At 37.0% G+C, this 27,176-nt stretch overlaps 2 protein-coding genes across 2 annotated transcripts in view; one reads left to right on the top strand and one right to left on the bottom strand.

The window, feature by feature from the left end:
- Nucleotides 1–2,254: 2,254 nt before the first annotated feature.
- On the top strand, nt 2,255–8,565 carry LOC139117975 (galactose-3-O-sulfotransferase 3-like). The gene is made up of 2 exons (XM_070681236.1): nt 2,255–2,535; nt 6,755–8,565. Exons 1-2 carry the CDS (start codon nt 2,414–2,416, stop codon nt 7,782–7,784), a joined length of 1,152 nt encoding a protein of 383 aa, XP_070537337.1. The 5' UTR covers nt 2,255–2,413; the 3' UTR covers nt 7,785–8,565.
- Nucleotides 8,566–9,424: 859 nt separating this feature from the next.
- Nucleotides 9,425–27,176, bottom strand: part of LOC139117874 (mucin-4-like) — a 38,635-nt gene continuing 20,883 nt past the window's right edge. Inside the window, exons 26-56 of the mRNA XM_070681108.1 lie at nt 27,027–27,158; nt 26,719–26,838; nt 25,839–26,087; nt 25,362–25,487; nt 24,813–24,935; nt 24,401–24,529; nt 24,159–24,284; nt 23,720–23,839; nt 22,806–22,928; nt 22,465–22,593; nt 22,120–22,248; nt 21,691–21,813; nt 21,264–21,383; nt 20,520–20,642; nt 20,232–20,369; nt 19,504–19,755; nt 18,882–19,019; nt 18,455–18,580; nt 17,901–18,023; nt 17,407–17,534; nt 16,721–16,961; nt 16,231–16,362; nt 15,395–15,529; nt 13,994–14,121; nt 13,310–13,550; nt 12,892–13,032; nt 12,440–12,512; nt 11,904–11,992; nt 11,405–11,759; nt 10,824–10,937; nt 9,425–10,170 (exon numbers count right to left, since the gene is read on the bottom strand). Of these exons, the coding sequence (XP_070537209.1) occupies nt 11,458–11,759; nt 11,904–11,992; nt 12,440–12,512; nt 12,892–13,032; nt 13,310–13,550; nt 13,994–14,121; nt 15,395–15,529; nt 16,231–16,362; nt 16,721–16,961; nt 17,407–17,534; nt 17,901–18,023; nt 18,455–18,580; nt 18,882–19,019; nt 19,504–19,755; nt 20,232–20,369; nt 20,520–20,642; nt 21,264–21,383; nt 21,691–21,813; nt 22,120–22,248; nt 22,465–22,593; nt 22,806–22,928; nt 23,720–23,839; nt 24,159–24,284; nt 24,401–24,529; nt 24,813–24,935; nt 25,362–25,487; nt 25,839–26,087; nt 26,719–26,838; nt 27,027–27,158 (4,259 nt within the window). The 3' untranslated portion in view covers nt 9,425–10,170; nt 10,824–10,937; nt 11,405–11,457. The remainder of the gene's footprint in view (nt 10,171–10,823; nt 10,938–11,404; nt 11,760–11,903; nt 11,993–12,439; nt 12,513–12,891; nt 13,033–13,309; nt 13,551–13,993; nt 14,122–15,394; nt 15,530–16,230; nt 16,363–16,720; nt 16,962–17,406; nt 17,535–17,900; nt 18,024–18,454; nt 18,581–18,881; nt 19,020–19,503; nt 19,756–20,231; nt 20,370–20,519; nt 20,643–21,263; nt 21,384–21,690; nt 21,814–22,119; nt 22,249–22,464; nt 22,594–22,805; nt 22,929–23,719; nt 23,840–24,158; nt 24,285–24,400; nt 24,530–24,812; nt 24,936–25,361; nt 25,488–25,838; nt 26,088–26,718; nt 26,839–27,026; nt 27,159–27,176) is intronic.

The raw sequence follows: 27,176 nt of genomic DNA, 5'->3' as shown, positions 1-27,176 counted from the left end.
TCTATGATTGTCATATGAATGATGAAGATATGACATCAGCAGGATTAGTTTATAACAACATCATGGAAATCTCGTAGGTGTTCATCAGTTATTTACCAAGGCGACTGTTTCGGGGATTTGAAAACAATACAGTCAACTGCCTTGGCTCCCCAAGCAGTACTGATCAGATACCACCACACCTTAAGTTATTCTGAGTCTGATGTTATATATGATGTCTTTCAGTGTTACATTGAATTTTTCAAAAAGTTTAGGATGTCTTGACATATATTTATATATATATATATATATAATATATATATATATATATATATATATATATATATATATATATATATATAAAATATATATATATATATATATATATATATATATATATATATATATATATATATATATATATATATATATATATAATATATATATACATGTATAGGATAAAGCCCGAGTACGAGGGCTCTTCTGGTATATAAAGTCCAACCCAACGATAAAATGTCGAGGCCGCAGGCCGAGACATTTTATCGTAGGGTTGGACTTTATATACCAGAAGAGCCCGAGTACGAGTGTTTTATCCGCCTTAAAAACTATCGCCCTAAACTGATATATTTTCGTTTTCAATGTGTTTACGTCAACCGTCCCCTTTGTCAATGTAACATGTTTAGGATATGAATTAAAACTTTTATTTGTGAAATAGCCTTCCAATGTAACGGAACATCCTATAAATGCCCTAGGGCACATTAGTTTATGTTTGTACCACCGCAGATTTTGTGTTGCAGCTGGTTTCCGCTGTGTTACCAAATTTGAATATTAGGGAAAAAACGTACCAGATGTCTACAGAATATGACATGTTCACTTTTGATTGGACAGTACTTTACTACGGCGCTGTCATTCGTTTCTGGAATTTGGTGACCAAGGCTTTACGAGTAAATAAAACACCCTGAATTGAGCACTCTGATTGGTCAATCAACAGTAGATAGTTTTTAAATATATATAAAATATATATATATATATATATATATATATATATATATATATATATATATATATATATATATCCTACTATACTGTCACAAACGAGCGCATTAAAACATTAAAAAATCACACGTAACAGAGTTCTCTTTGGCAGCATAAAATGTTTTTAACTGACTGTGTGTAAAAAGGCCCACTTTAAATGAAAGATAGTCGAATAATCTAATTAGTGTGAAAGGGAGTCTATCGATTTCTCGCTGAATTTATTCACGTATACTTACAGCATTTTAAATTAAGAGCTAGATGAAACATTCAACTGTGAGGCACGTTTGGGGAAATTCATATTTTCAATTAAAGTGTGAAAATAGCCATTATTTTTGGCATTTATCTTTTATTACTTACTCACAGACACACACACAGACGCACACACAAGCACACACTTGCGTAAAGGCTCGAGACCAACAGTAATTTGCTTCAGAATTGTTGATAAGTTTAGGGATTGACCCAACTTGACTTTAACCCTACAAATATCCATACTTTGGCATTGTCAAATGAGATTTCTCTGCGCTACGAGTGGAAGGCTGATGGTCAATATGACTTCACCCATTGTAATGTAGCTCTAGAATTCAAAGGATTAATACTCATATCCAGGTCAATTTGTGTTTTTGGAAATTTGAAATGCACACATCTTGTAAAACGAATGAGGTCTGGTTCTGAGTTTCAATTTTGTTATTTCTGGGCTGACGCCGTGTAAAACAAGATCACGGCTGGATTATTAATTTTGTATGATCCATCAATTTGACAGTATAGACATGCCGTGTATATTAGTTACAATGAAAAGCTTATTATAATAAGTACTATCCGATTATAAAGACTAAATGATGGACAGTATATATCATAAAGTTTTAGTTAAATAACTCAAAATCGAAGTTTTGCCTATCCAAGGTTGTGTCGTCAGGTAAAATCCGGAATTGGACCGATCCACATGGTCCTACGTTCGCAAAGGCACACAGAAATACGTATATTTCAATACGTGCTTGTACACGACGGTTTGTTTGTACTGCACATCCTTTTTATTCCAGAGTAGAAGCATTATTTGAGGACATTGTTTCTGAATTATGTTTTATATTCTCATTGTTGTGACGAGACGTGTTCCATTCAAAATGTTTATGAAATCATGAGCGCTTCAAAGTATAAATATTCATGTACTTAAGGAGTATGTCTTCCGGATTATACAGTGCAGCAGACTGTCTGCTGTAACCTGTCTGATGTTGGTCATCATAACAACAGTCACGCGTGTATAAATTAAGAGCAAATATCGATTGGATCCAGCGGAAGGCAGAATTGAGCAATAATTACATGAAGTCTGGGTCCTACTAAGTGCTTCAGTTCTCGTTCAATTGTTGTGAAGAACGCTGTCAGATTGCAAGGAAACTAAATAAACCGAATGATGACGTCAACATCGCGGAAAGGAGTCGGTTTGAAAGCTTTAGCAATTATTTTCGTAGTCGTCACATTGCTTTATGTTGGCATCCAAAGGGTGTATAAACACATCCATTTCGGAGATTGGTAAGTTTCTTTTATATCAATAAGGTGTTCGTAAATACATGGCAGATCCAGTTAAAAATTTAAGTTGTTATATGACTTCTAAGAAATATCTTTACAAAGTTTCACGTGCCTCGTCCTTGAAACCGCTGCCATCATTGCCATGGTCATTTCTGCATGCATCTCACACAGCCATCATTGCCATGGTCATTTCTGCATGCATCTCACACAGCCACAGTCAATCTGTCTGCTGTTATGTTTTATCGTGTTGAAAGCTTTCAGGCTTTGTAAAGAGGTGACACGGAGGTGAGTATTATTTATCAAATAAGATGAATTACATTTTGCATCAACTGTGGTTCGGACACTTTTTGAACCCAGGAACGAACAGAGATGTCGGAATGTGTTTAGATGATCTAGTGCAGCAATGCTTTATTAGTTTGTTTGCAACATTCCAAAAGAGATTTGAAACGTTTTAAGAGAAATTTCTGTATCGTCTCTTGTAAAGTTACTGCCTCATCCGGTAAACTTGCTGTAAAACAGGAATAAAGTTTGCAAAGGATTGTTCAAATTATTTCACACAACTATTATTAGCTTTCAACGATGCGACACAAATACTAACATAGTGATATTCCCAGCAGTAAGGAATAAATGACATTTTACAAGACTGGTTGTACTTGCTACTCAACTGTCTCCCATGCAAACATCGTACAGCGTAGATATACTAACCTTTTGACCTTTTCCACGGCCTTCAACTTTATGCCGTAACAGAATAAGACGAACTCTCTGTCCAATCCATGTTGATGAAGCTTGAATTCATTAAGTTTTAATATGAAATAAAAAATACCTCGGGTCTCTAAATATTCTCGTGTGATAATCAAGTACCATTTCTGCCATGGAATTGGAGACAAAATTATTTAGCCACTGAAAACCAAATACAGATCAAATTTCAAAAAACTCCAAACAACCGATTAGTTACGTGTTCAGTTGCACAATATTTTGAAATAAAGGAGATTGCTAGATTAATTCAAAAAGGAAAATAAAATTCTACTTATCTCATAATTTCCCTTGATATTTTATCCTTGTTTGTACACCTTTACTTCTTTTTAGAAATCGAAATAATTTTAGGACTCTCACATAGTGTGCCCCTCGGCTATCGATATTCAAACTCTCAAACTTTTAGAATACCTTTTGGTCTACTACTCGTAGGCCTTTTTTTAAACTCTTAAAGTAACTAAATTTTTCAAAGGTGAATTTTTTGTGGTAATTGAAAGTTTAATTTTTGCGCATAGAGTTAACACATGGATGGCGGCCATTTTGAATTTGAATTGCAGGTAAATGTTGAGTAATTTGTTTCTATATATATATATTAGTTTATTCGGTAATATAGGCCACCGGCCTTTTTTACAATACAGGAAAAATAAACAGAGACAAACTAGGGGCTTACACATAGACTTGTTTGACAACAAAACAACATATTTCTTGAAAGGTATATTTACAGTAAATTCTCTCTTCGTCTGAAACTGTAAAAAATATACTTTGATAGTTTCAAAATTGTACGATGACACGGAGAATTCATCAGATTTAGAAATTTCCTAAGAGATGGTATTTCATAATAATATGGTGACAGAAAACGTTTTCTCAAATCAGTGTACACAGGACATACCAAACAGAAGTGAAACTCATTTTCAATCTGATGCATATCACATAATTGGCATAGCCTGTCTTCCCTTGGTATATTCTCAAATCGACCACTTTCAATGCAAAGATTATGGTTTGAAACTCTAAGTTTACAAAGTGCCCTTCTAAATCTATCAATATTCACAACACTTAAATATTTCTCGAAAACAAGGTTATTTTTATACAATCGATAAGTATCCAACTTGGAGACAGTATCAAGATTTATTTCCATTGCTGGGAACCAATATCAGAGTTTCTTTGTTTGAATTCAGAAAGAAAAGTAACCTCATTGCCTACGGTTTGCAATACCCAAACAATACCAAAACCAAAGCTGAATAAAAGGTCTTTAACATTTTTAGCCCAGCAACAGTACCCCTTTTCTGCCATATCAAATTGATAATTATAACATTGTTTAAGATATGTATCATTGTCACTACGTAACAATTTCAGCCAGTATTTAATAATACGAGGCAATCTCACTGATTGTAATGGCAATCGACCAAGTTCTCCCAAAACAGCAGAGTTACATGTTCTTGTACTAACCTTAAGGACATACTTACAGAATAAATTATGAACTTTTTCAATAGCAAAACCTTTATGAAATCCCCACACTTCACATCCATACATGAGAATTGGTAATACTTTACAGTCAAATATTCTTAAAGCTATCTTAATATCCAGATCCTTAAATTTATGCAACTTTTTTTTAATATTATACACTGCTTTTTTACCCTGTATGGCCAAGTTTTCTTGGGCACTTGTCCATATACCTGAGCAGGAAATCATTAAACCAAGGTAGTTAAAATAAGAAACTACTTCCACCTGAATTCCTTCCAAATACCATTTTTCATAATTTTTCAACCTCCCTCCATTTCTAAAAACCATAATTTTTGTCTTGCTTGCATTAATTTTTAACTTCCATTTCTTACAGTAATTGCAAAATTTATCTAGTCGTCGTTGCAGCCCATTAACATTACAGGAAAAATAATTAAATCGTCAGCAAATAATAAATACAATAGCTTTAACATTCCAACATACACTCCACTATAGAGACCACTATTCAGGGTTTCTCCAATGTCATCAATAAAAAGATTAAACAGAAGAGGAGAAAGTATAGAGCCTTGCTGGACTCCAAATGTACACTTAAAAAAATCACTTATTCCTTGAGGTGTTCTGATACAAGATTTGACATTATCATACATAGATTTTAACACTTTCAACATTTTCCCTTTCATACCAAGCTTCAACAGTTTATAGAACATTGCACTACGATCAATTCTATCAAAGGCTTTTTCGTAATCTATAAATGCACAGTATAACCTAGTTTTGTGTTTTGAAAGGTACTTCCAGATTGTAGTGTCAAGTATAAAAATGTTGTCAATAGTACTATGATTCTTTCGAAAACCGGCTTGTGCTTCTGAAAGAGGGCAATTATTTTCAACAAATTTTAAAATACGCATATACATAATATTACAGAAGACCTTAGTAATAATGGGTAGAAGCGTTATACCTCTATAATTGTTCGCAGAATCACGCGAACCTTTTTTGTGAAGAGGAACAATCATGCCTTTGGCCCATTCGATTGGAAAGTTACCCGAGTTGAGAATTTTATTACACAGTTTCAGTAGTATAATTCTAAATTCTTCGCCAGTACACTTAAAAAATCCACAGGTATACCATCGACACCAGCAGCTTTACCGGTTTTTAACTTCTTGATTGACGAGTCAATTTCCTCAAGAGTAATTTCACTGTCAAGAATATTACTATCTACACCTCTGGTGCTAAGTTTTACACACTGATCCCTGATTTTTCATTCCTGATTTAGAAAGAGAATGATTTAAAGTTTCCTACAGGCCTAGTTGCGAAAAGTTCGAGTTAAAGTTAGGGCTTTCTATTTCGAGGCGTTTACTACCTTAATTCTCTGGATTTCGTTGTACATATTTATGGAACACTACTTGGCCCATACACTAAGAAAAGCTATAAGCTGTTCATGTAATTTCTGGATATATTCTTACTTACCTTCATTGGATTTAAAATCTGAACACAATTGGCAAATCAAAAATCGTTGATTGTAGGTTTCTGACATTATCATCTTTTGCTTTACCATTATCAATCTAAGGAATGAGAAATGCGTTCGGACAGCATAACTTACCAACCGCTGATTGTTATTCAAGTTGTTGTCTTGCAGCTATGTAGAAACACATACTATAATTACATCTACGTGACAAACATCGACAGACTCTTGTCGAGACAAGCTGTGACTTTGACGAATATAGTTAAACGTTGTGGATGATTTCAGTGTTTATATTTTATTGTTATTTATTTATTTATTTTTCATTGTTTTATTATTTTATATTGACATGTTCAAAATTCAGAAACATTTTTTTCTCAAAAGCTAAGCGCGTGGAGGCAGACTGCACACATTACTAAGTAGTACAGGGAGAACGCACATGTATCATCATGAAAGTTTGGGATCCACTTTTCTCAACACAGTGTTTCTTCTGTCTATTTCAACTGGTTTTGGTTTAAACTATAGTTCTATAATGAGTCGGCTTTTACTTTACAGCCATTTAGTGGCCTGCACAACAGCAGATATCCTGAGTGACGCCGTACAACACATTGTTTTTATCAAGACACACAAGACGGGCAGTTCAACGACATCTGCCATCATCAATCGATATGGACTTAACATGAATCTGTCATTTGTCATTAACAAGAACAACTGGCCGTCTGGAAATATCAACTTTATGTCTCTCAGTGAAGACAGTGTGCAAACAACATTTCTTCCGCCGAGAAGTAAGCCCTCAGGCGGCTGGAAAGAGTATACCTATGATATCTGCGCAGTGCATGCGCGGTACTTCAGAAGCGCCTTCGAATCGTTCATGCCGCCTGATACGCGGTATGTGACGATTTTGCGGGAACCCGTGTCACAGTTTGAGTCAGCCTTCCACTTTTTCATGTTTGGAAATGTTGTGACGGGCAACCACGCTCGCGATGTCTTCAACGAATTTTTGAGGGCACCCAAGTTTTACCGAGAACAGTTGAACCGTGAACGGTGGCTTCTGTCAAGAAACTCCCAACTGTACGACCTTGGACTGGATCACTGTTTCCATGACAACGAAACAATAGTTACAGATCATATCAAAATGCTACAGGAGACGTTAGACTTAGTTTTGATCGTTGAATACTACGACGAGTCGTTGATTTTATTGAAAAAACTTATGAATTGGACATTTGACGACATAGTGTATATACCACAAAACGAACGCCACTGTCGCTTGGAGATTGACTTGTCAATGCGAGTCAAGATACAAAACTGGAATAGTGTCGACAAACGTCTGTACGACACTTTTAATAAAACATTTTGGGACAAAGTCCGTGACTATGGACCGAGTTTTGATGAAGATTTGAGATTATTTCGAGAAAAAAAAGATGATGTGATGACAAAGTGTGTTGATGAGGTCACAGTTCAGAAAAACTGGAGGAATGAACCGATTATTGTGTATAAATCTACGTACGATACAGCGACATGCTGCCGCCCATTTCTAATGACCTACAACGAGTACGAGAAATGCATATGGCGGGAACAGTACTAAAAATTTGTGTTTATCATAGACAACACTGAGTTTTGGCTAAATTTTTGGACTGATGGATGAACACAGAAATACGGCGATTTTAGAGCAAATTGGTTGCAGTTGCAAGTGGATAGGTGTTTGACTGTGCGGTTAAGAGAAAAGCATAATGGCTGTGGGAGTCATTGCCACTCCCTTCAAGGACCGATTATCCGAATTTCCGTCCGTTCGTCGTCGCAGGTGTTTGAGGGTTCAGAACGAAGAAATAGTTGGATGTAATTTATGCATCTTAATTTGAGAGACTCGGAAGTGAGTAAAAATACCCGGAACAGCAGTAAGTCAATCGCTTGAAAGAGATAGATGCGATGAATATGCAGTTTTGGAAATGATAGTTCATTATTAATTATGATATGGTGTATTGGCAATAAGAAATACTATGAGTGTCTTAATTTCAAGGTCAAAGTGTCATCTGTCCTTCAAATGAATGCAAACTTCAAATATCCGGCAGAGCATATTCTGCACATCCATGTGATACGTGAGTCGTCAAGAATCGGGCAGATAAACAATTTCTTAGTTCTAATATAAGACTTGCAAATTAAAAAAGCTTTTTGCATCCTCATTTATTTCTTGGCGTTTGGATATTTTTAAATATTGACCGTCCAGAATTTCTTTGTTAAGAATTTCAATATCAATTTTCCCTCATAACTTCAAGGTGAAAGTTAAGAAAATATGCAATATAGGCTACGGCTACGAAAAATATCATTTTATTTTGTAACGTAACAGTTCCATTTAAGATCAAGGTAACTGACATATGGCACAATGATATGATGCATCTAAAAATTGAGAAGTAATATAAATACATCAATTGTAATTGCATTATGGCAATTAAATATATAATGGAATTCTCTGGATTAATAATTTGCTATACTAACTTAATCGATACATTAATCCAACGTACATTGGCAGTATAATACAGGCAATATGTATGACATCTAAATTCAATATTCATGTATATCTAAGCAGGGGAAATTACCTCGCACAAAAGGGACTTACTCCTGAGTTAAAGGATTTGTAAATAACGCAATATTTAAATGTGCGATATATTTACAACTTCGCCACGTTATATCGCGTATATATGTAACAAATGTAAATGAACCAGTTTCTACGTATCCGCCATGTAAAGTCATTTGCTACTCCTGAACGGGCATGCGCAATCCAGTATTGTAATCATGAATCACAATGAAAGCGGCAAGTTTACTTTTACAAATAATTCTCTGTCTACGCATATATTAGATAATGCAGTATGGCTTGTCTGGATCAAGCAAAATATCTCTTTGAAAAAGGTCAAATAAACTTCAAGTTGGCACAAAGCTTGGCAGGCAGTTTATAGCGCCCTTGTATAGTAATGTTCAATAGATATCACTTATGCAGGTAAAATCTATCAACATGGTCCGATTGAATAATTGTGTAATACATCAAGACCAATATCAAAATTGAAAACATACTACGATATCTTTGGTTGTAAACCCGTTTCACCTAATTAATTTGTAAAACATATTAAATATCACGTGCTCTATACGATTTCGTACATGTACAAGCATTATCATTCTAGAGTCTTAATAGCCTTGCAAAAATGACAACTGTATGACAAATTCAAGAAACACTATTATGTTTTGAAATCAAGAGATGTTATCTCTTAGGGCAAAGAATGTTAATTGAAGATAATTTTCAAATAAAATAGTTCTAGCAAAATCTAGCAGTTAGTTGTGAAAATGTTTTAACTTGGCTTACACGACATGAGAGCACATCTATATTCGAACTAATATCATTTGTCTTCTTGTTTGTTTGTCCTGTGTCAAGACCATTGATTGTTCCAAATTTAGGTTAAAAAGGTCAAAAGTGGCTTGTTTGAATGCACTGTTTACTTTACATTGAATGTTGTTTCCTTCACGTGTCTTCTCTGTTTTTACGCTGCAAATGCAATGGTTTCATTTTGCATGGGTTGCATAATTTTATTCTGCTGATGGTCGGCTTTCATAAAGCAAGCCATCAAATTAAAATATGATAGATGCCATATATTTCAAAGAACTGTCATGTCGCATATTTTATGTATCTCTTTAGACGTGCACGTATGTCAGGTAATTAACACTGATAGTACGAGGCTAAATGTCCTTCTGTCGCGTAATTAGCTGGATGCATTCTTTCATATTGAGGTCACGCCTGTTGAGTTGAAGTCAGGAAACTATCGGGTCAAGTATGCTGTTTAAAAATACTCATGATCAAGGAGCCCTGGTGGTTGTTCTGGTGTGGCGTTGTTGCCATGAACACCGCGTTGTCTTGAGTATCTTCGATTTTGTTGTCTGGGTGTGTAAGTTGACGGCGTTGAGCTGCCGTACTCGGAACCCGAATACTGGTGAATAAAAAGAGAAGGATAGTTAGACTGCCATCAACGGTTTATCGAGGTCTAGTCAGTGGACCAAGGTATGGGATTATTTCACTTCAGGAAAGATTTCAAACAGCTGACATTTTAATATTCAACAAAGGTGTATTGCTTCATATCAAGGAAAGGTAAGATTCCCTTTGATTTCTTCGTGTATATTTCTAGACCTTGATGGGGACTTTGCTTATTTCCAACGACATAGACATAGTTTCTTTGTTTGTGCGATTGTTTTCATTTCATCAACTTAAGTGAATAATGTGAATAGAACTATAGAGCTACACACTGCGATATATAAACATTTCTGAACTATGAACTATCTTGTTCATTTTACGTTTGTTTGTGTGACGTGCACTCAGCATTTTAATCCTCGTTCATCCAACCATTTGACCATTAAAAGTTCCGAAGTGTTGTAATATCGAACATGCAACAATCTGTCGCAACTAAAGAGAACGCTATGGTTAGGTTTGAGCCGTATGCATGGAATTAAAAACCTACACTATTTAACACATTTGTCGACATAACGCGCCAGTTATCGACATTATTCATCTCAATTATGTGTCAGAAGGTGTATTTAGGGTTACATGGACTAAGATACTACAAGTAAGTTCGAATACTATACTCACCTCTTGCCCAGTGACGATAAAAGGCCGGACAAATTCCGCCCTCTCGAGGCGACTAAATGGATTATCTGTGGCACCAAATCTGTCAAATTCTGGTACACGCGCTCTCATACGGTCCTGAAGCAGAAATTGAAAAAGAACAGTTTTTTAGTAGATGAGAACAAAAATCCATGATGGTAATCACATTTTCCGGGGATAGACGAGCCAAACAATAGAGTGCCCTGCCAATGTGTCATCAAGGTCATTATGCAGGGCGTTATAACTGGTCCATCGTAACTTTGATAAATTTAGTCAACATGGTTCAAACTTTCATTATAAACTCAATGACACATCAATAAAATCAATGGATGCATTCACGACTTGCAAAGAGTTATTATTACAACTACATAAACATCATGACACTTGGTGTAAGCGTAGTCCTAACTACCATAAACATTTTCGACGAACAGTTTCCAAACTTGCTCTACTTCGTCTATCTTTTTGTCCAGTGTGATATTTCTGATGAAATATATGTTTAATGCAAAATTAAAAACGTATTTATCATTGTGAGTAAAGATAAAAATTCAATCAAAATTCGACATTACCTGCAAGATCGAGGCATTTCTAATTTCATTGAAAAAGCCTCGCATTCGACTGTTTACGGTGCTCGGCTCTCCTTCTGAGCTTGTGGAGCTATTCTGCCAAGGATCGGAAGAGAAGACTCGATCATCGACGGGATCTCGCGGTATCCAGTCTCTGTTAGGTGCCACATAGAGTAGCCGCCGTAGGCACCACGATTGCGATACATTAATGGTCCGCGCAATCGTCGCTCGTCTCTCTGCTGCTTCCTTCTCTTGTAGCGATATTTGCAGTAAAATGCCAATCCAACGGTGAGGGCGGCACATAAGACAGCAGCCGTTGTACCGACAACAATTGCTACCACGTCAAGGATGTCGTCATCTAGTGAATCAAATGGAATCGGCAAAAGTTATTCCTCCAATAAGATAGTTGAATGTCGTTGTTTCTATCCTGCAAGTTATTTCTGAACGTTTCGTATGATGGCGTGCAAATTGTCTGAACAACACAATAACGGTAGTATTTTACCTTTCTCTGTAGTGTCAAGATCTTCATCGGCAGTTGTGGTTTCAATCACAGTTACATTGCATCTATCCCCTGAATAGCCTGGCAAACACCTTTGTACAAAAATATGTTCACAGTGTTAAAAATTTGATTTCAAACTTAAATTTCTATTCTAGGCGGTATTTCAACGCGCCGAGACATAAGAAGTCATTTGAACGGGAGAAAAACAAATTAAAACCAGGTAAAGTCTGCGCGCTCGCTGAGTGCAGTATTTTGGGAAGATTTCTAGCTTATATTGGTGTCCATCGACTGATTAAAGAGTTAAAATATGTAGATGGTTTGTTGGGAGCTGGAAAGAACAGATACATTGGTGCGATAGATAGATAGATAGACAGACAGACAGACAGACAGACAGACAGACAGACAGAAATGTGAATGATTTCAATATTTCAAACTACGCCATCAGAGACAGCGATGATATTATCTTAAAATCGAGTTTTAACGATGATTCCACGTGCATTTACACGATGTACATTACCGATGAGATAAGATTTACTTACTTGCAATATATGGTCTGAAGAGTATTTCCAAGACACGTACCACCATTCATACAATAATTATCAGGACAGATTCCTGTGCAAATGAGTAAAAAGACTGTGTTTCTGAATCTCATTTACTAAATGTATACTCCCAGCAGTTGAAGTTTACATTCTAAAGATACAAAATCACATTTACAGCTGCAAACCGTAGCACCGTATTTTAGAGATACATGTATCGTAGATTCACAATTTATTGAGCTAAAATACACACCTAAGTTATGTTAGCAAATTTCTTGATGTAGAGCTTTAATAAAGACGAGTGAGTACATACCATTGTTCAGGTAGAATAGCAGGATGTCTTGAAATGAAAAACTTCGAGAATGCCAAGTAAACATTGCATTCTCAAATCATAATCTAACACCATACTTTAAATGAGATATCTCTTTAAGGCAACTCCTGTAGAACAGACATACCTTCACAGACCCTTCCAGGTTTACTTTCTGAAGTGTCAATAAACTGTTCGTTACACTGGCAAGTGAAACTACCATTGGTGTTGAGACACGTTGCGTTTACTGAACAATCGTTGCTGTCCGCATCTGCACACTCGTTGTAATCTGTTAAGTTTTGCAAGAGAAGAGAACAGAAATATGTTGAGAAACACGTACCTTCACTATCATGCTCTCTCTCTCTCTCTCTCTCTCTCTCTCTCTCTCTTAATTATTACTGTATATCAGTACGATCCTACCATCTCTATGTCTAACTATCCGATCCCCGACCTTAAACGTACACTTAGGTTCGCATGGTCCACATTGTAAGAATTTAAAGCTGTCACATGATCAATTTCTTTAACATGGCATAACAGTGAAAAGTGAAGCATAAAAGATCACAAACCTTGAAAGAGCACACTAGCTGACTGTATAACTAGAGACAGTGAGCCTGATGTGATTTTTATTTCCCCATACGTGTCCTCAAAGGATAGCAATATCGCAGTTAAGATATCAGCCCCGTATGTAGACACCTCGGAATGATAGGAAACCAGTCTCACAACTATACTGCCATCTTCGAATTGCAAATTTCCAACGCCGTAATAGTCTTGCTTGGTAATAGGGCTTCTTAAGAAGACGTACCTCAGCTGTTTAAAATGTATGAAATCCCATGAGCCATTAGTTTACACTTGTTTGTTTGTTTTCACGACAGAACGAGACGGACAATTTATACAGACGGTTTGTTACATGCATACATGACATTTACAATAATCTTAATATCTATGATATTTTCCTTGGATTTGAAAAATGTTCATTAGTCGCATTGTGCCATGAATCTATTCGTGCTAACAGTCTGTTAACGTCACGTCCTGCATCGAATATTTCAAATTCCACATTTGTCAGGGGGGGGGGGGGGGGAGATCATGACGTGTAATGGCAAGTACGCGGGAAAGAGGTTGACAACTTTTGTCAGGACAGAATACAGATTTTAAAAGTATTATGGTTTCTAGGGTTTGCTTGAGAAATAAATATAGAATATTGAACTAATTTTACAAAGATTCTGTGTCTTACATGCATGATTATCGCTTACCGTTTCTTTGATTTTATTACCAAGCCTTGAGTATTCCGAGCTTGTTGTATCTGCCATTTCCTCTTTAAAAACAGCTTCAATGTCATTGATCTCAAGAATAGTGAACTCAAGAGAAAATGCCCTGGCATCTGTGAAAAGCGAAAAGCAAATGTTCATTCACATACGGACACATGGATATATGGCATTGTTTTTTAAATTCGAATTAAGGATATAAGTTAAAGCCCCAATAGCTGCGAATGTGTAATAAACCGATCTCATAATATCCTCAGTTTTCCGAGAGTTTTCTCTGAATAAGACCCATTAAAGACCGAAAAGGTCACTGTCATAAGTGTCGAAAGTGGCATGTTCAAACATTTTACCATCATTTTAGATTTCCGGCCATTTTCAAAAACCAATCATGTGAGAGAAAATAAAGATTACGACAACATACTGTCGGCCATCGTGTGGGTGCATTCAAGTAAATGGCATCATGGTTGTTTCTTGGATGATTACCATGTGTATGTGCTCGAAATACTGCATTTTTTGTACTTTTCTTGGGGGCGCCATTTTACGGGTGCGGCATCCATTCATTATCTAACTTGTTAAAATATGTAGTCTTGGTCCAAATCAGGTAGCAGTGATAAGTCTATACATGTCCTTCAGTCAGCATATTTACACGAACCAACGTTAATTTGAAAACAAAATCATAAAAAATTAATATAATTCGCAGCTATTTGGGCTTTAAATTTAGCTTAAATGCATTGTTCAGCAATGTTCTTACATTGTTTTCTTTTCAATTTGACATACATAACTGTATACATGTATATTTAATGTATGCCAATTCATTGAAAAGGAGAGCCGAGGTTGAAATTTATTGTGTTTTCTTCTCTTTTGATGTTGTATTCGATTACGTTTAGGAAAAGTTACTGAATGGACCATTCACCGTGCTGTGATTGGTAACACTGTGTCGCATATGTGAGTAATCCAATAAGATCTTGTTTCGCGATGAAAGACCAATGACGCATCATTGTTGAATACACAAATTACTAGTTTTGTTAAATGTACTACAAGGTGACTGGTTCCGAAGCGTGAAAAGTAAAGGAAGTGCACCGTATCGAAGTACTGCGACATTTCATGGTAAACGGGAAATCGACAATTCGGTGAAGATAAAGCTGCGGACCAAGTTTTCTTTCTATGAAGTTGAAAATTACCCCATGTAAGCTGGCATGACTAGGAAATTACACGCTGACGTCATTGCCGATGCTGGGGAGTACATATTTTCAAAACAACTCTTTAAGCAGTACAGGTTGAAATGTATAGAAAAAAAGAATGCAAAGTATCGCTCTACTTTTTCTTTTAAGTTACCGAATTTTTTTTCGTCAAAATACAAAATGTACGCTTGGAATAATATCATGTACATACACGAGCAGGTTGCGTTGGTTTGGCTGGCATTGAAGTATCCTGGCTGACACTGGCACTCGTAGCTTCCATAAGTATTCACACATTGTTGCAGGGTGTCGTTGCATATATTTGTACTTTCAGCGCATTCATCAATATCTGACCAAAAATGAAGGAAAGGTTAATATGGGATGATGTAAGGGTGATAGTTTGTGTCTTGAACGAACCGCATTTTGAGATTGAAGAAGTAAAATGCCAGCCCAAACAATAAAAATTACAAACGACCTCAAAAGAGGGATAAAACTGCAGCAAGTGAAAATGAATACAGTAAAAAATTGGCCGACCAGCGGGAGATACAATACTTGTTCAAAGGCAGAGGATAAAAACTGCAATAGTTAAAACAAATACAGTAAATACGGTAAAATGCTGACTGACCAGCGGGAAATAAAACACTTGCAAATCGTTTTTACTCTCTGCGATTTGCAAGTGTTTTATTTCCCGCTGGTCGGTCAGTATTTTACTGTATTTGTTTAACTATTGCAGTTTTTATCCTCTGCCTTTTAACCAGTATTGTGATTCCCGCTGGTCGGCCAATTTTTTACTGTACCAGCCCAGCAATGATGCCGCGACTGAACTTTCTTTGATTCGGATAAACTCATGGACGACGCTTCGTTGAATACTCGGATAGACTTCAAGACATGACTAAAGTTTTTGACCAGTTTCTTTGCATCTCTATTCAAATGAAACCACTGAAACTACTCATACATGGACACCAACGCTGAACAACTATACATGGTCTATGCATCCTTGAAAACAAAGAGGTTGGAAGACGCTATGACGTGGATGAAGAGTAAGGTTACCTTGACAACTGCCAGAACTGCTATCCAACACCCATCCATCGTTGCACTCACAAGTATAATTGCCATCACTGACAAATACACAAGAAGCTCTCTCATCACAATTATAGGTCTGGTCAAAGCAAGGATTATTAACTACAGGAAAAAAAAGTAAATTTCTTATTACACGATGTGGTTGCCATGATGCGTATGTATGTAATAACGTACTTCTATTATGGTCCAGTACAAATAGAAAGGGTTGAATGATGTTAGTTTCTTTCACAGGGTGTGCGTTTAATGGCTAAATACCGTTAAACCAATTCACAATTTCCCAATGCCATCAGTGGCATTTCATTTAAGCCTTACACTTCACGATTTGAATGTTATGTAATTCTAATTTGCTAAAAGTCGTTATCCACACACCTAAAACATTTCAGAGTGTATCGGCAGCAGTGAAATAAAACTCGGTTCATGATGAAAGTAATGGTGTAAAATGAGTAGAATGCAATTTTACCGGGCAATATGACTTGGAATGACCCGGCAACGACATAGTCATCTCCACTGATAATATTACTGTATCTGCCGGTCAAGCCTGCTTCGAATGCACTTTCGATGTCTTTTGCCGTGACATTTGATTGCGGAACCAGATCGATCAGGAACGTCACCAAGACTCGATTACTGGCGTCATCCATTCTGATGACACGGCTACCAAGGTAGGCGTCCGCAATGCTACTATTCTCGAACAGATAGTCAAGCTGCGAAAAAGTCAAAGGATTTAAATTCGTAAATAAAGGCTTTATGTTCGCACTGTGATTTGCAACATTGCGAGAAGACGATTATTAATGTACAGTTCATCTCAATAATGTTTTCGTTTAGTATGGCACGGTATGCTTTATAATACATGCCTGGCCTGTTAAAGTTGTCCAGGTTTACATTTCTGCAGCCTGCATCAATTTTTATTTTAAATTGGATAATAGGAGGAAAAAAATTGAAGACGGTCGTAAATATCAGATCACTTATACAAGATATCAATTACTAGATGTGAGTCATTACATATTGTGTAGAATTTTAATCTAGTCACAACTTTGAGGGATTACATTATCATGATCCCTAAGGGGCTTTACATAGTGCATTGAATAACGATACTCTAGATGACGAACATCTAGTGCTCGCTTGACATTAGAGGGAATGGAATCTTACATCGTATTCAACTATATCTGCATAGCTTTGATATTGCGTGGTACCACTGTAGCTGAGATCCTCTGTGTAGGTCCATTCCAGTCCGTTAATACCAATGTATATCACCGATGCTTCAAGGGCAGTAACTTCTGCAAATGAAAATTCGATGATAAAAGTCAGCTTACTTAAAACAATCATGGATGAATTTCTAAATCTTCTGCAGTATCGTATTTAGAACGTGAAGAAAAAGCATTAATTTGAAAATACGCGATGCATAGGAATAATGTTTTTACTAATTTATTTCTAATGATGGAGTCAATTTTGAATTGCTGGTAGTCAGGTTGTTTAAAAAAGAAATATCACTGAAAGTTATTGTATCCTGAATTGAATTCCCTGTTGAACAGAATATGAAGCGGACGTTCACCGATTTTGCGCTTGTGGCAGCTCCATGGCCGACAAGGAATACAAATTATAAAATAAGGCATTGCAACATGGTACGTTATCAAACTACAAACCTTTACATAAGCTATCTTGTCTGAAATATCCGCTTAGACATTCACAAGTGAAGTTGCCAGGTATGTTGCGACATCTCTGATTGGTTTCCAAGTCACATGGTTTCGTTGTGCATTCATCAACATCTGGCATAGAGAGAAACATATATTCTTACTATGACACAACTTACGTTACAAAGTAGCAACACTTCAATTTTCTGATCCCAGTGTTTCAATAAGCTCTGATAGGTCATTTATTGCTAGGCAACACAGATACAGTATAGCATTGTTAGTAGGTGTACGGTACTGTTCTTTCCAATATCACAACTGGGATATCTTTTAATGTCAAGGGGTTTCCGACAGTCGTCTTAGATTTCAGACACCATTCACGATAAAGAAGTACCAGTCCACATGTTCCTGTGTAGTAAACCGATTTTCTGGATAACTCAAGCAAGGTATTTGGAGTTTTTCACCCCTGGCAGGGTTTTGAGACTCAGGAAGCAGCTGTTAAATCCTGACGTCATAATTATTATAGCTGACATTTACATACCATCTAGATATCAACGAGCCTCTCCTACCTGAACAGGTGAATCCGTCTCCTTGGTAACCGTCTTTGCATTCACAATAATACCGACCATCGGTGTTGGTGCAGATACCTGCTTCAGAGTCACATTCGTCAGTTCCGTGTAAACATTCGTCAAAATCTGGATTGGTTGGAACGAAAGAGTAGCAAGTAAGTGTCTTGAGTCTGTATTTCTAACAGTCAACCTAAATTAAAACTTTTTTATGCTTTTCATGTACGTCAAGTACGATTGAAGGAGAATTTACTCTCACACTGGGATCATCTAATTTTATGAAATTACAATAAGAGTATTTTTAAAGAGAAAGTTGATCAGATTTTTTGAAGGATGACAAATGACGTCTTGTATCTTGAAATATGCCTTCAGTACTCTGTTGTCACAAGACCTAAATGAAACGGCGATTGCAATAAACTTAGTCACTGACCTTGGCAAATCCTACCAGCACTGTTGTTGACCGTTAAGTACCCGGATGGACACTGGCAAGAATAGGCACCAACGTAATTGGTGCATTCAGCAACCGGGTCACAGTTGTTGTAATCAGGTGATGAGCACTCGTCAACATCTGTCAAAGGACAACGGTAAACCCCCCAAAACTGAATAGCGGTTTCGAAATTAAATGTTCGGCATTAGAATTCAGGAAATTTAATTTCTTCAAATCCTATTATAGGTGAATATAATTGCGCCACAACACTTGTGTGAACGAATTTCAATCTCAACGTCATAGCTATCCTAAGTTTCAGTCGGCTGTCAGCTGATGACGTCACCTAAACCTCGAAAAGCGATCTATAAGTATTCGTTCATGCAAAGTGTTATCCGATGAATACTACATTGCTAATGAAGCCTAAGGTACCAAATTGAAAATATGCGCTCTGAAAGGAACAATTCTATAATTGTATTTCTATTTGAGCAAGTTGAAATTCCAATGTCCAATATCCTCTTGAGCTATAATTAAAAGTACGTGCATAAGTTAATCGTTCAAATTTCTCTTGTATCAATGCTGTTGCGAAAACAAGTCTACAAAGCCGAAGGAAATAGACCAATCTTACCGACACAATAAGTGCCATTTCCCGTGAACCCTTGCACACAGCTACAGCTGTAAGTCCCCGGAGCATTTCTGCATTTAGCATTCTCGTCACAAATCGTTGGATTTTCCTGGCATTCATCCACGTCAACACACTCGTCCCTGCTAATGGATCGGTAACCCGATAGGCAATTACACGTGTAAGAAAAGTCAATATTCTGACATACTGACTCGTTACTGCAAGTGTTGGTATCTCGACTCGCACACTCATCGTTATCTATGTGCAAGAAATGAAAATAATGTGAATATTAGCACAGAGTATGTAGGTTCACAGATAAATCGATCGGGTGTCAAATAAAAACCGGTCGTTTACAGATAGCAGAGTCACCGGCAGCTTATATTCTGATCACAGACTATAGTGATACTATCAGACTTTATAAGTCATTGTAATCACATGAATGCAAGTATCTGCAGGAGGCACAATGGTACGCAAGCTAAATGTATAAGGACATTGTATCGGTAACCGTTGCTATTTTAATATATTAAACTATTGACCAAACAGTCTAGCATAGCCACGATGTCAATCAGCACATTGTCAATTATGCTAGCACTGCAGAATGCTTGACACATGCTAAGACTGGGAGTTACTCGTCACCAAAATGAATTCTGAACTTTCATGCATAACTGCGCAATACAAATTAACACTGTTCCAGCCATTATAGATATGAATAAATACTTAAATGGTTGATTTACCTGCACAGAATGAACCATTACCATGGAAACCAATAGGACATTCACAATGGTATCCGCCAACTGTGTTGTTGCATGTTGCTATGACGTCACAATCAGCTCTTCTTGGGTCATTAATATCCACATTACATTCATCAACGTCTGGGAAGCGAATCAGAGGGCAAAGTTCAAACTTCAGGTCAGCAAGAAATCCAGGATTTTTACAGAAACTACAAAAGAAGCGACAATATTAAAAGTACACTATGTCAAGTGACGAGATTATTCTCTCATCGATAAAAACTTTAAGCTTACCAAAGCACAGCATCCCATCTCCTTGGAAACCAGGATTGCACATACATATGAAAGATCCAACGGTATTGGTACAATTTGCCTCTGAATGACAATTATCCGATCCCTCTAAGCATTCGTTTATATCTGAAATGCAATGGTGAAAATTTACTAAATACCCATGAGGTTCATCAAATTCATTACAGAAGTCATCGTACTTTGCATAGGCAGAGGACTTAGGAGAGACAAGATACAGGACGGAGAAGATACTGCGGCAAACATCAAAGAGATGTAGTACTTCCAAAGTTCCATATCGATTGTAATGCGTGTAAAAACAATTGTAGATACTGACTGTCTCACAAGATGTCATCGTTTGTCTTGTGAATTCCCCAATGGACGTCGCACGGTAATGCATTAACTCCTGAGCTTCGTACAGCATTTCCTGTCTTTTTATGATCATGGAGACAGCAATCAGTAATTACATGTTCTGATACATGATTAGAATTTAAAGGAACCTTGACAAGGTTTTACAAAGCTGACTAGCCCTGGCGAAATCAAACAAGTTGATTGGTCGGATTAAACGATGAAAGCAGATCGAACTCGCGATGGAATCAGCGTGTTGTCCTACTCTCTAATTACACGTTAATGAACACATAACGCGGTATGATATTCGGGAATTTGAAAATCACTGTTTGCTATCGATGTGTGCGTACAGTGACATTAATTTTATTATTTTGCGTCACTTTTTAGTTGTGAACAACGTCTTACCTTCACAAAGTAATTCATGAAGGCGATATCCATCCTTACATGAACAGTTGTAAGATCCGATCGTATTTTGACACTTTGCATTATCATCACACGGCGATGGATGGTTGCATTCATTAACATCTGTAATACAATGTTAAGAATTCTGTTTTAAAACAATGAATGATAGAGAAAACTTAATCATAGAGAACAATTTTGGGTGTCTGAAAAGGGTGGCCAGGAAAAATCTGACCATCAAAACGTTGACAAAAGTGAACTTCTGAAGAGAATTATCCCAAAGTCTATAGGTCTATCATCGGTTAAAGTTGACGCAGCCCTTTGCATGCAATAACTTCCTAAGTATTCATAGGTATATTTCTTAATCTTAAGTATGCCTCTTAATCTTTAGCTTCGTTGTTGTCGGTCGATTAATAATATCCGATATACTGACCTTCACAAGTGAACCCATCACCAGTGTATCCTTCCGCACACTCACAGAAGTAAGATCCAACTGTGTTGTTACAAACTGCGTCTGAACTGCAGCCATGGTCGCCATTCAAGCATTCATTTATATCTGAACAAGAGATGTACGTATCACTATTACTATGAGATAGAATTCAATTATACTGATGAAATTCGTACAGAAAAGAAATTGCGTTTGGAAATTAGAGATCCATGAACCTGAACGGTATCTTTTAAGCTAAGAAAATGTTACAATAGTAATTTATCACTGGACGGCTGCGAAGCGCACTTCCCACTATTCACTTTAGCATACGCCGATCTCTTTAGACGTGTTCTATGTAAGATCACTGTGCATACTCTGAGAAATGTGGATGTGGACATACTCTGAGAAATACGAAACAGTGACATTGAAACTGACCTTGACAGACACCTGTTGTGTTTTCATAGCCTGTATCACAAACACATTGATAACCACCGTAGACATTGGTACAGACTTCATGTTCGTCGCTCTTGCAGTCGTCTGTTTCTTCTCTACATTCGTCAATATCTGAAACGAAAAGTGCAAACAGAAGAGTTGAAATCCAAAGGATGATAGATTGAAGTGTTTCAGTGGTAAAGTAAAATTCATCTTTCAAGGAAATAATTCACAAGACTCAAAAGAACGGAATATTATATACAGTGAGAATAATATTTTTAAACATTTTCACTAACACCGTAATAAGCTATAGACCATTGAGAAACTAGGTTCTATGAATAAACATACCTTGGCAACTTCGTTGATCTGAAGACAATTTGAATCCTGTGTAGCAGCTGCATGTATATCCGGGTACTGTGTTGGTGACGATCTGTTGACATCGATGAGGGTAATCCGGATCCACTGACTCGTCGATGTCTGGGAAAATAACAAAACTAAATTTAAGACCAAATGACGTCACTGTATTACTGTATGCACCCGTCGTCACGGTCTGGGCAATTTTCATATTGTATGACTTGATTCTGGTGGACGAGCGCCCTCATATACTACGTAGTTGTAAACTGTAGCTGTCTTTTCAACTCAGAATTGTTATAAACAAGAAAGAAACCATGGTTGATTAAGTGTCTTACCTATACAAACTGAACTGCTGCCATTCAGAAACTTGTACCCTCCATTGCACCGACATAACTCTTCGCCATTCATCACGTAACACCAAGCATTTTCACAGGTCAGGTTCTTACATTTTTCGAGAGCTGTTTAAGGAAAATCGGGAAAAATACTAACATGTTGGGATAAACGTTATTTCGCTATAAAAGTTTAATCGACAAGAAGTAAAAATAAAGGCCCGGTAATTATGGCACAATTTCTTTCACGACTCTTGTGATAACTATTATTGTCTCTTCTTACAGGTAACAACATGTAGCTTTCCTATTCAACTGACTGAAATAAGATGGGGATTTGTTGGCAGAATGCACAGATGCCTTGATTTCATCCATCTGTGATATCATTAAGGTAGAGAGCAGACCGATACGTCTGTTTCTCACCTCCTTTGGATTAACTCAAAGTAAGCTTATAGTCCCTGTAACCGCGTGCAAAGACATTATTCTTGGAGAAGTCGATTTTCCCAACTTCCCATCTCACGACTCTGCTTAATGTGAAACATACAAAATACTCAGACATCCAGTCCTCGTTGTTCACAAACAAACATAACTGACATAATAGGTGAATTTGCGTTCCAATTTTGTCTCCCGCATATTCATGGTAATATGTATCATCTGTGACGTCATCAAACTACACCATGCGATACATCCTGGACCAGTAAGATGCAAAGTGAATTGGTGATGTCAGTCAGTGGAGTAATGTAAAGTGATTGTCACACACAGATAAACATACTTACAAACATACGCACACACACACATACACACATACACACACACACACACAAACCAATCGTCAATATTGTTGAAGTTGACTTTATCCCGAGGTTGTGACGTCATGCATAGGATGTAAGCGAAAATGTTAGCATGATGAAAGTGTAACTTACGCTGACATCCGTTAGAGTCCTCTTGGAAACCATTATAGCAATAACAACTGTAGCCGCCACCGATGGTGTTGTTACAACCCTGTGAGCAATTGGCAGTATTCAGATAGCACTCGTCGATATCTAAATTGAAGGTAAATAATTGAATGTGATGATTGGGCGAGGACAGCGGGAGAGTTGAACTGATGAACAGACAAACATAGAAACAAACAAACAAACAACAAATGCATGTAGAACGTGCATGTCGAGTATATTTAATTTAATGGAATGCACAGCACGCTAAGTGGATACACATTGACTTCGACACTTTGGGGGACAGAATTTACGTGTGCGTTGTGTGTTCATCATGACTTATGAATTGCCACGCCATTTCTTGCAATGGTATGTGACAAAATACTGGTACGAGCGTGCTGGGACCGATGCAGTGTGATGCGATACATACCATTGCATGTAATGCCATCGTTGTCAAGTAGGTATCCCGCGTTACATGAACATTGATACCCGCCTTGTAGATTAGTACACAGTGGATGATCACAATTGCCATCGTTGGTGGCGCATTCGTTGATGTCTGGCGTTGTGAGAAAGGAAACAGAATTAATCAGGACGCGAAAATCAACAGGTTTGATTTAAAATAAAATGATTACAGGATGAGGATATATAAAATGAAATAAACCAGATATATACCTGTACAATTAATTCCATCTCCTTGGTAACCGGCAATGCACTGGCATTCATAGCCTCCAAGAGTGTTCAAACAATTTCCAATATTGGTGTTACAATCAACCTTCCATGGGGTACGACATTCATCAATGTCTGAAAAATGATTAAATCATATGAGGCGATCTTATCAATCTAATGTATCTAGTTTACAGATCGGTAGAAAGACAAGATTGAATCTATTTAGACTAACCTTGATTCAAAGACAAGCCTCGTAAAAATAGATAGTATGCTAACCATTAACGTATATATTGTGTTCATATCAGCAAAGTACTGCGTACACGGTCCAGCATGATATAATATTCTCATACGTTACAAGTACACATAATTTCATCCCTAGAAAATACTGAAATACGTTCATTTAGAATTGCAAACTAACCGTTACAGACAATCCCGTTGCCAGCATAACCTTCTATACATTCACACATGTACGAACCAATGGTATTGACGCAATCAGCATACTGAGAACACGTGGACGTGCCTATTTCACATTCGTTAATGTCTGAAATGTACAAATTTGAATGTAACATGAAATGGAAATCAACCATAACTTTGTACTTCTACCGAAATACATCAAAGTACAATTACTTTCATCTCTCTATCATTGAGATTCTTTCTTGAGAATCTTAATGTGTACGTAGCACAGAAGCTGTTTGATCAAGACATACTTAGTAATTCCATCCTACAGCTGATGCGATATTTCGCGGACGTTTCAAGGACAGCTCTGGTTAGTCATAATAAATAGATCTTCTGTTTTCCCTCTTTTCTTAACTTAAAGAAGAGTAATGAAAAACCAAATGACACACAAAGCTGACTGAAGAACAATCGATCCGACACGTTGTATAGAACAGGGTGCAAATAGTGTCGTCATAAGAGAAGGAGTCTGGTGTTTAGTAGGTTTGAGGAGATTTTGAAATATTGTACTGACCTGAACAATTAAATCCATTGCCGGTATAACCAGGCAAACATTCACAATAATACGATCCTTGTGCATTAATGCAAGCAGCGACGTTCTCGACACAACCATCATGGCCGTTTTCGCACTCATCACAATCTGCAAAATAAAACAAAACATAATTTCTGTCTGTATGACGTACTTTGAACTTATACTTAGCAGGATTGTACCTCGCTTAGTCGGTTAATTCGGTAACAAATTCTTACAACGCATTTATTGCGCTATAATATCTTTCCAGATAAATTATTTAATCTTTATTTGATTCTTCGTCGAACGATGGAAGTCCAAAATAACTCAAGTTCATTGACTGACACTGGCATGTGATTTACGTTAACAATTTTTCACAGTATAATTAGGAAAATGTGGACAACTTTTATCAAAACCAGATGAAATAATTGCCGTGATTTACACAAGATTATTTATTAACTCACTGTCTCAAGCACACCTTACCTTCACAGATAAGCCCATCTCCTGCATATCCAATGTTGCATGTACAGCTGTAGCTACCGATAACATCATTGCACGTGGCTCTTGGATGACAAGCATTGGTGTTGACGTCATCACATTCGTTGAAGTTGGTACAGTGTGTACCATTTCCCGCCCATCCAGAGTCACACTGACAGGTGAATGAACCAATGACATTCGTGCACGATGCATGGATGTCACAGTCATCAACAAAGGTGGCGCACTCATCGATGTCTGGGGAAATAACGCGCCGTCAGTTATATTCAACTCGGGCCATGAAAATTGACTTTGTTTTTGAACGTTAGCAGTCGATTGACAGTAGCCGTAATGAATACTTAATATGAAATATTAATGTTGCTTCACTCTTTAAACAATACTTTGTACACATACGCTATACAGTCAAAATGGTAGTGCTTGGCGCTGAAATCTATCAACAATTACTACGTCAAGGGGCACATTTTGCAGAAAATGACTGTTGCTAAAACATAGAGTTGAATTAATTTGCTCAGCAGTGCTACAGTCATATAAACAAAGCTTTATTATTATGATCTATTCACACTGTCATCTTTTACGTTGTTTGATCCGTAGTTGTAAGGCGAACCAGGGCTAAATCACATGGATTCAACTCAATAAAAACGAATGTCTAAAATGTCATGCTCGACATTAAGGTGAAGATGCCCTATTTGCTTCTGTTGATATCCTGGATTTTGTTTGAAAACGAGATGTAGGTAATCTATATTTGAACTATCTAAATATCTCTTCACAAGCTGTGATGTTTCAAAATTGAAAGATCTGACCTCGAAAAATAACGTGACTCGAAATTGAAACCTCTTCAACAAATAATGTCGTATTCTCAAATAAATACCTGTACAAACGAAGCCAGAACCTTCATATCCATCATTACATGTACAAATAAACGAACCAATTGTGTCTTGACACTCAGCATCATCGTCACAAGGGGGCGCTTCTACGCACTCATCAATGTCTGAAATGGAAATCAAAACCATGAACTCTATTGTATCTAAGACGACTTGATTTATTCTATATGCATACCAATTTCAACTACTTGTCTTTCTCAGAGTACGAAATTTCAGTCAAGTTGTGATAAATACCAGCACAAATATTATGTGAGTTTAATTTACGATACATTTCGTAACATCTTGGTGTACTCACTTTCACACAGCGTCCCATCTCCATTGGCGTCGTTGTATCCATGGTTACAGGTACAGTAGAAACCTCCATCGGTGTTGGTACAAACTGCCCTCGGATCACAATCATCGATATTGATGTAACATTCGTCGATATCTGCGTGCAATATGTATA

Source organism: Ptychodera flava, chromosome 18 (assembly GCF_041260155.1).
Source record: "Ptychodera flava strain L36383 chromosome 18, AS_Pfla_20210202, whole genome shotgun sequence".
NCBI lineage: Eukaryota > Metazoa > Hemichordata > Enteropneusta > Ptychoderidae > Ptychodera > Ptychodera flava.
Note: the sequence above shows the minus strand (reverse complement) of the source record. Positions and strands in the feature narration are given on the sequence as shown.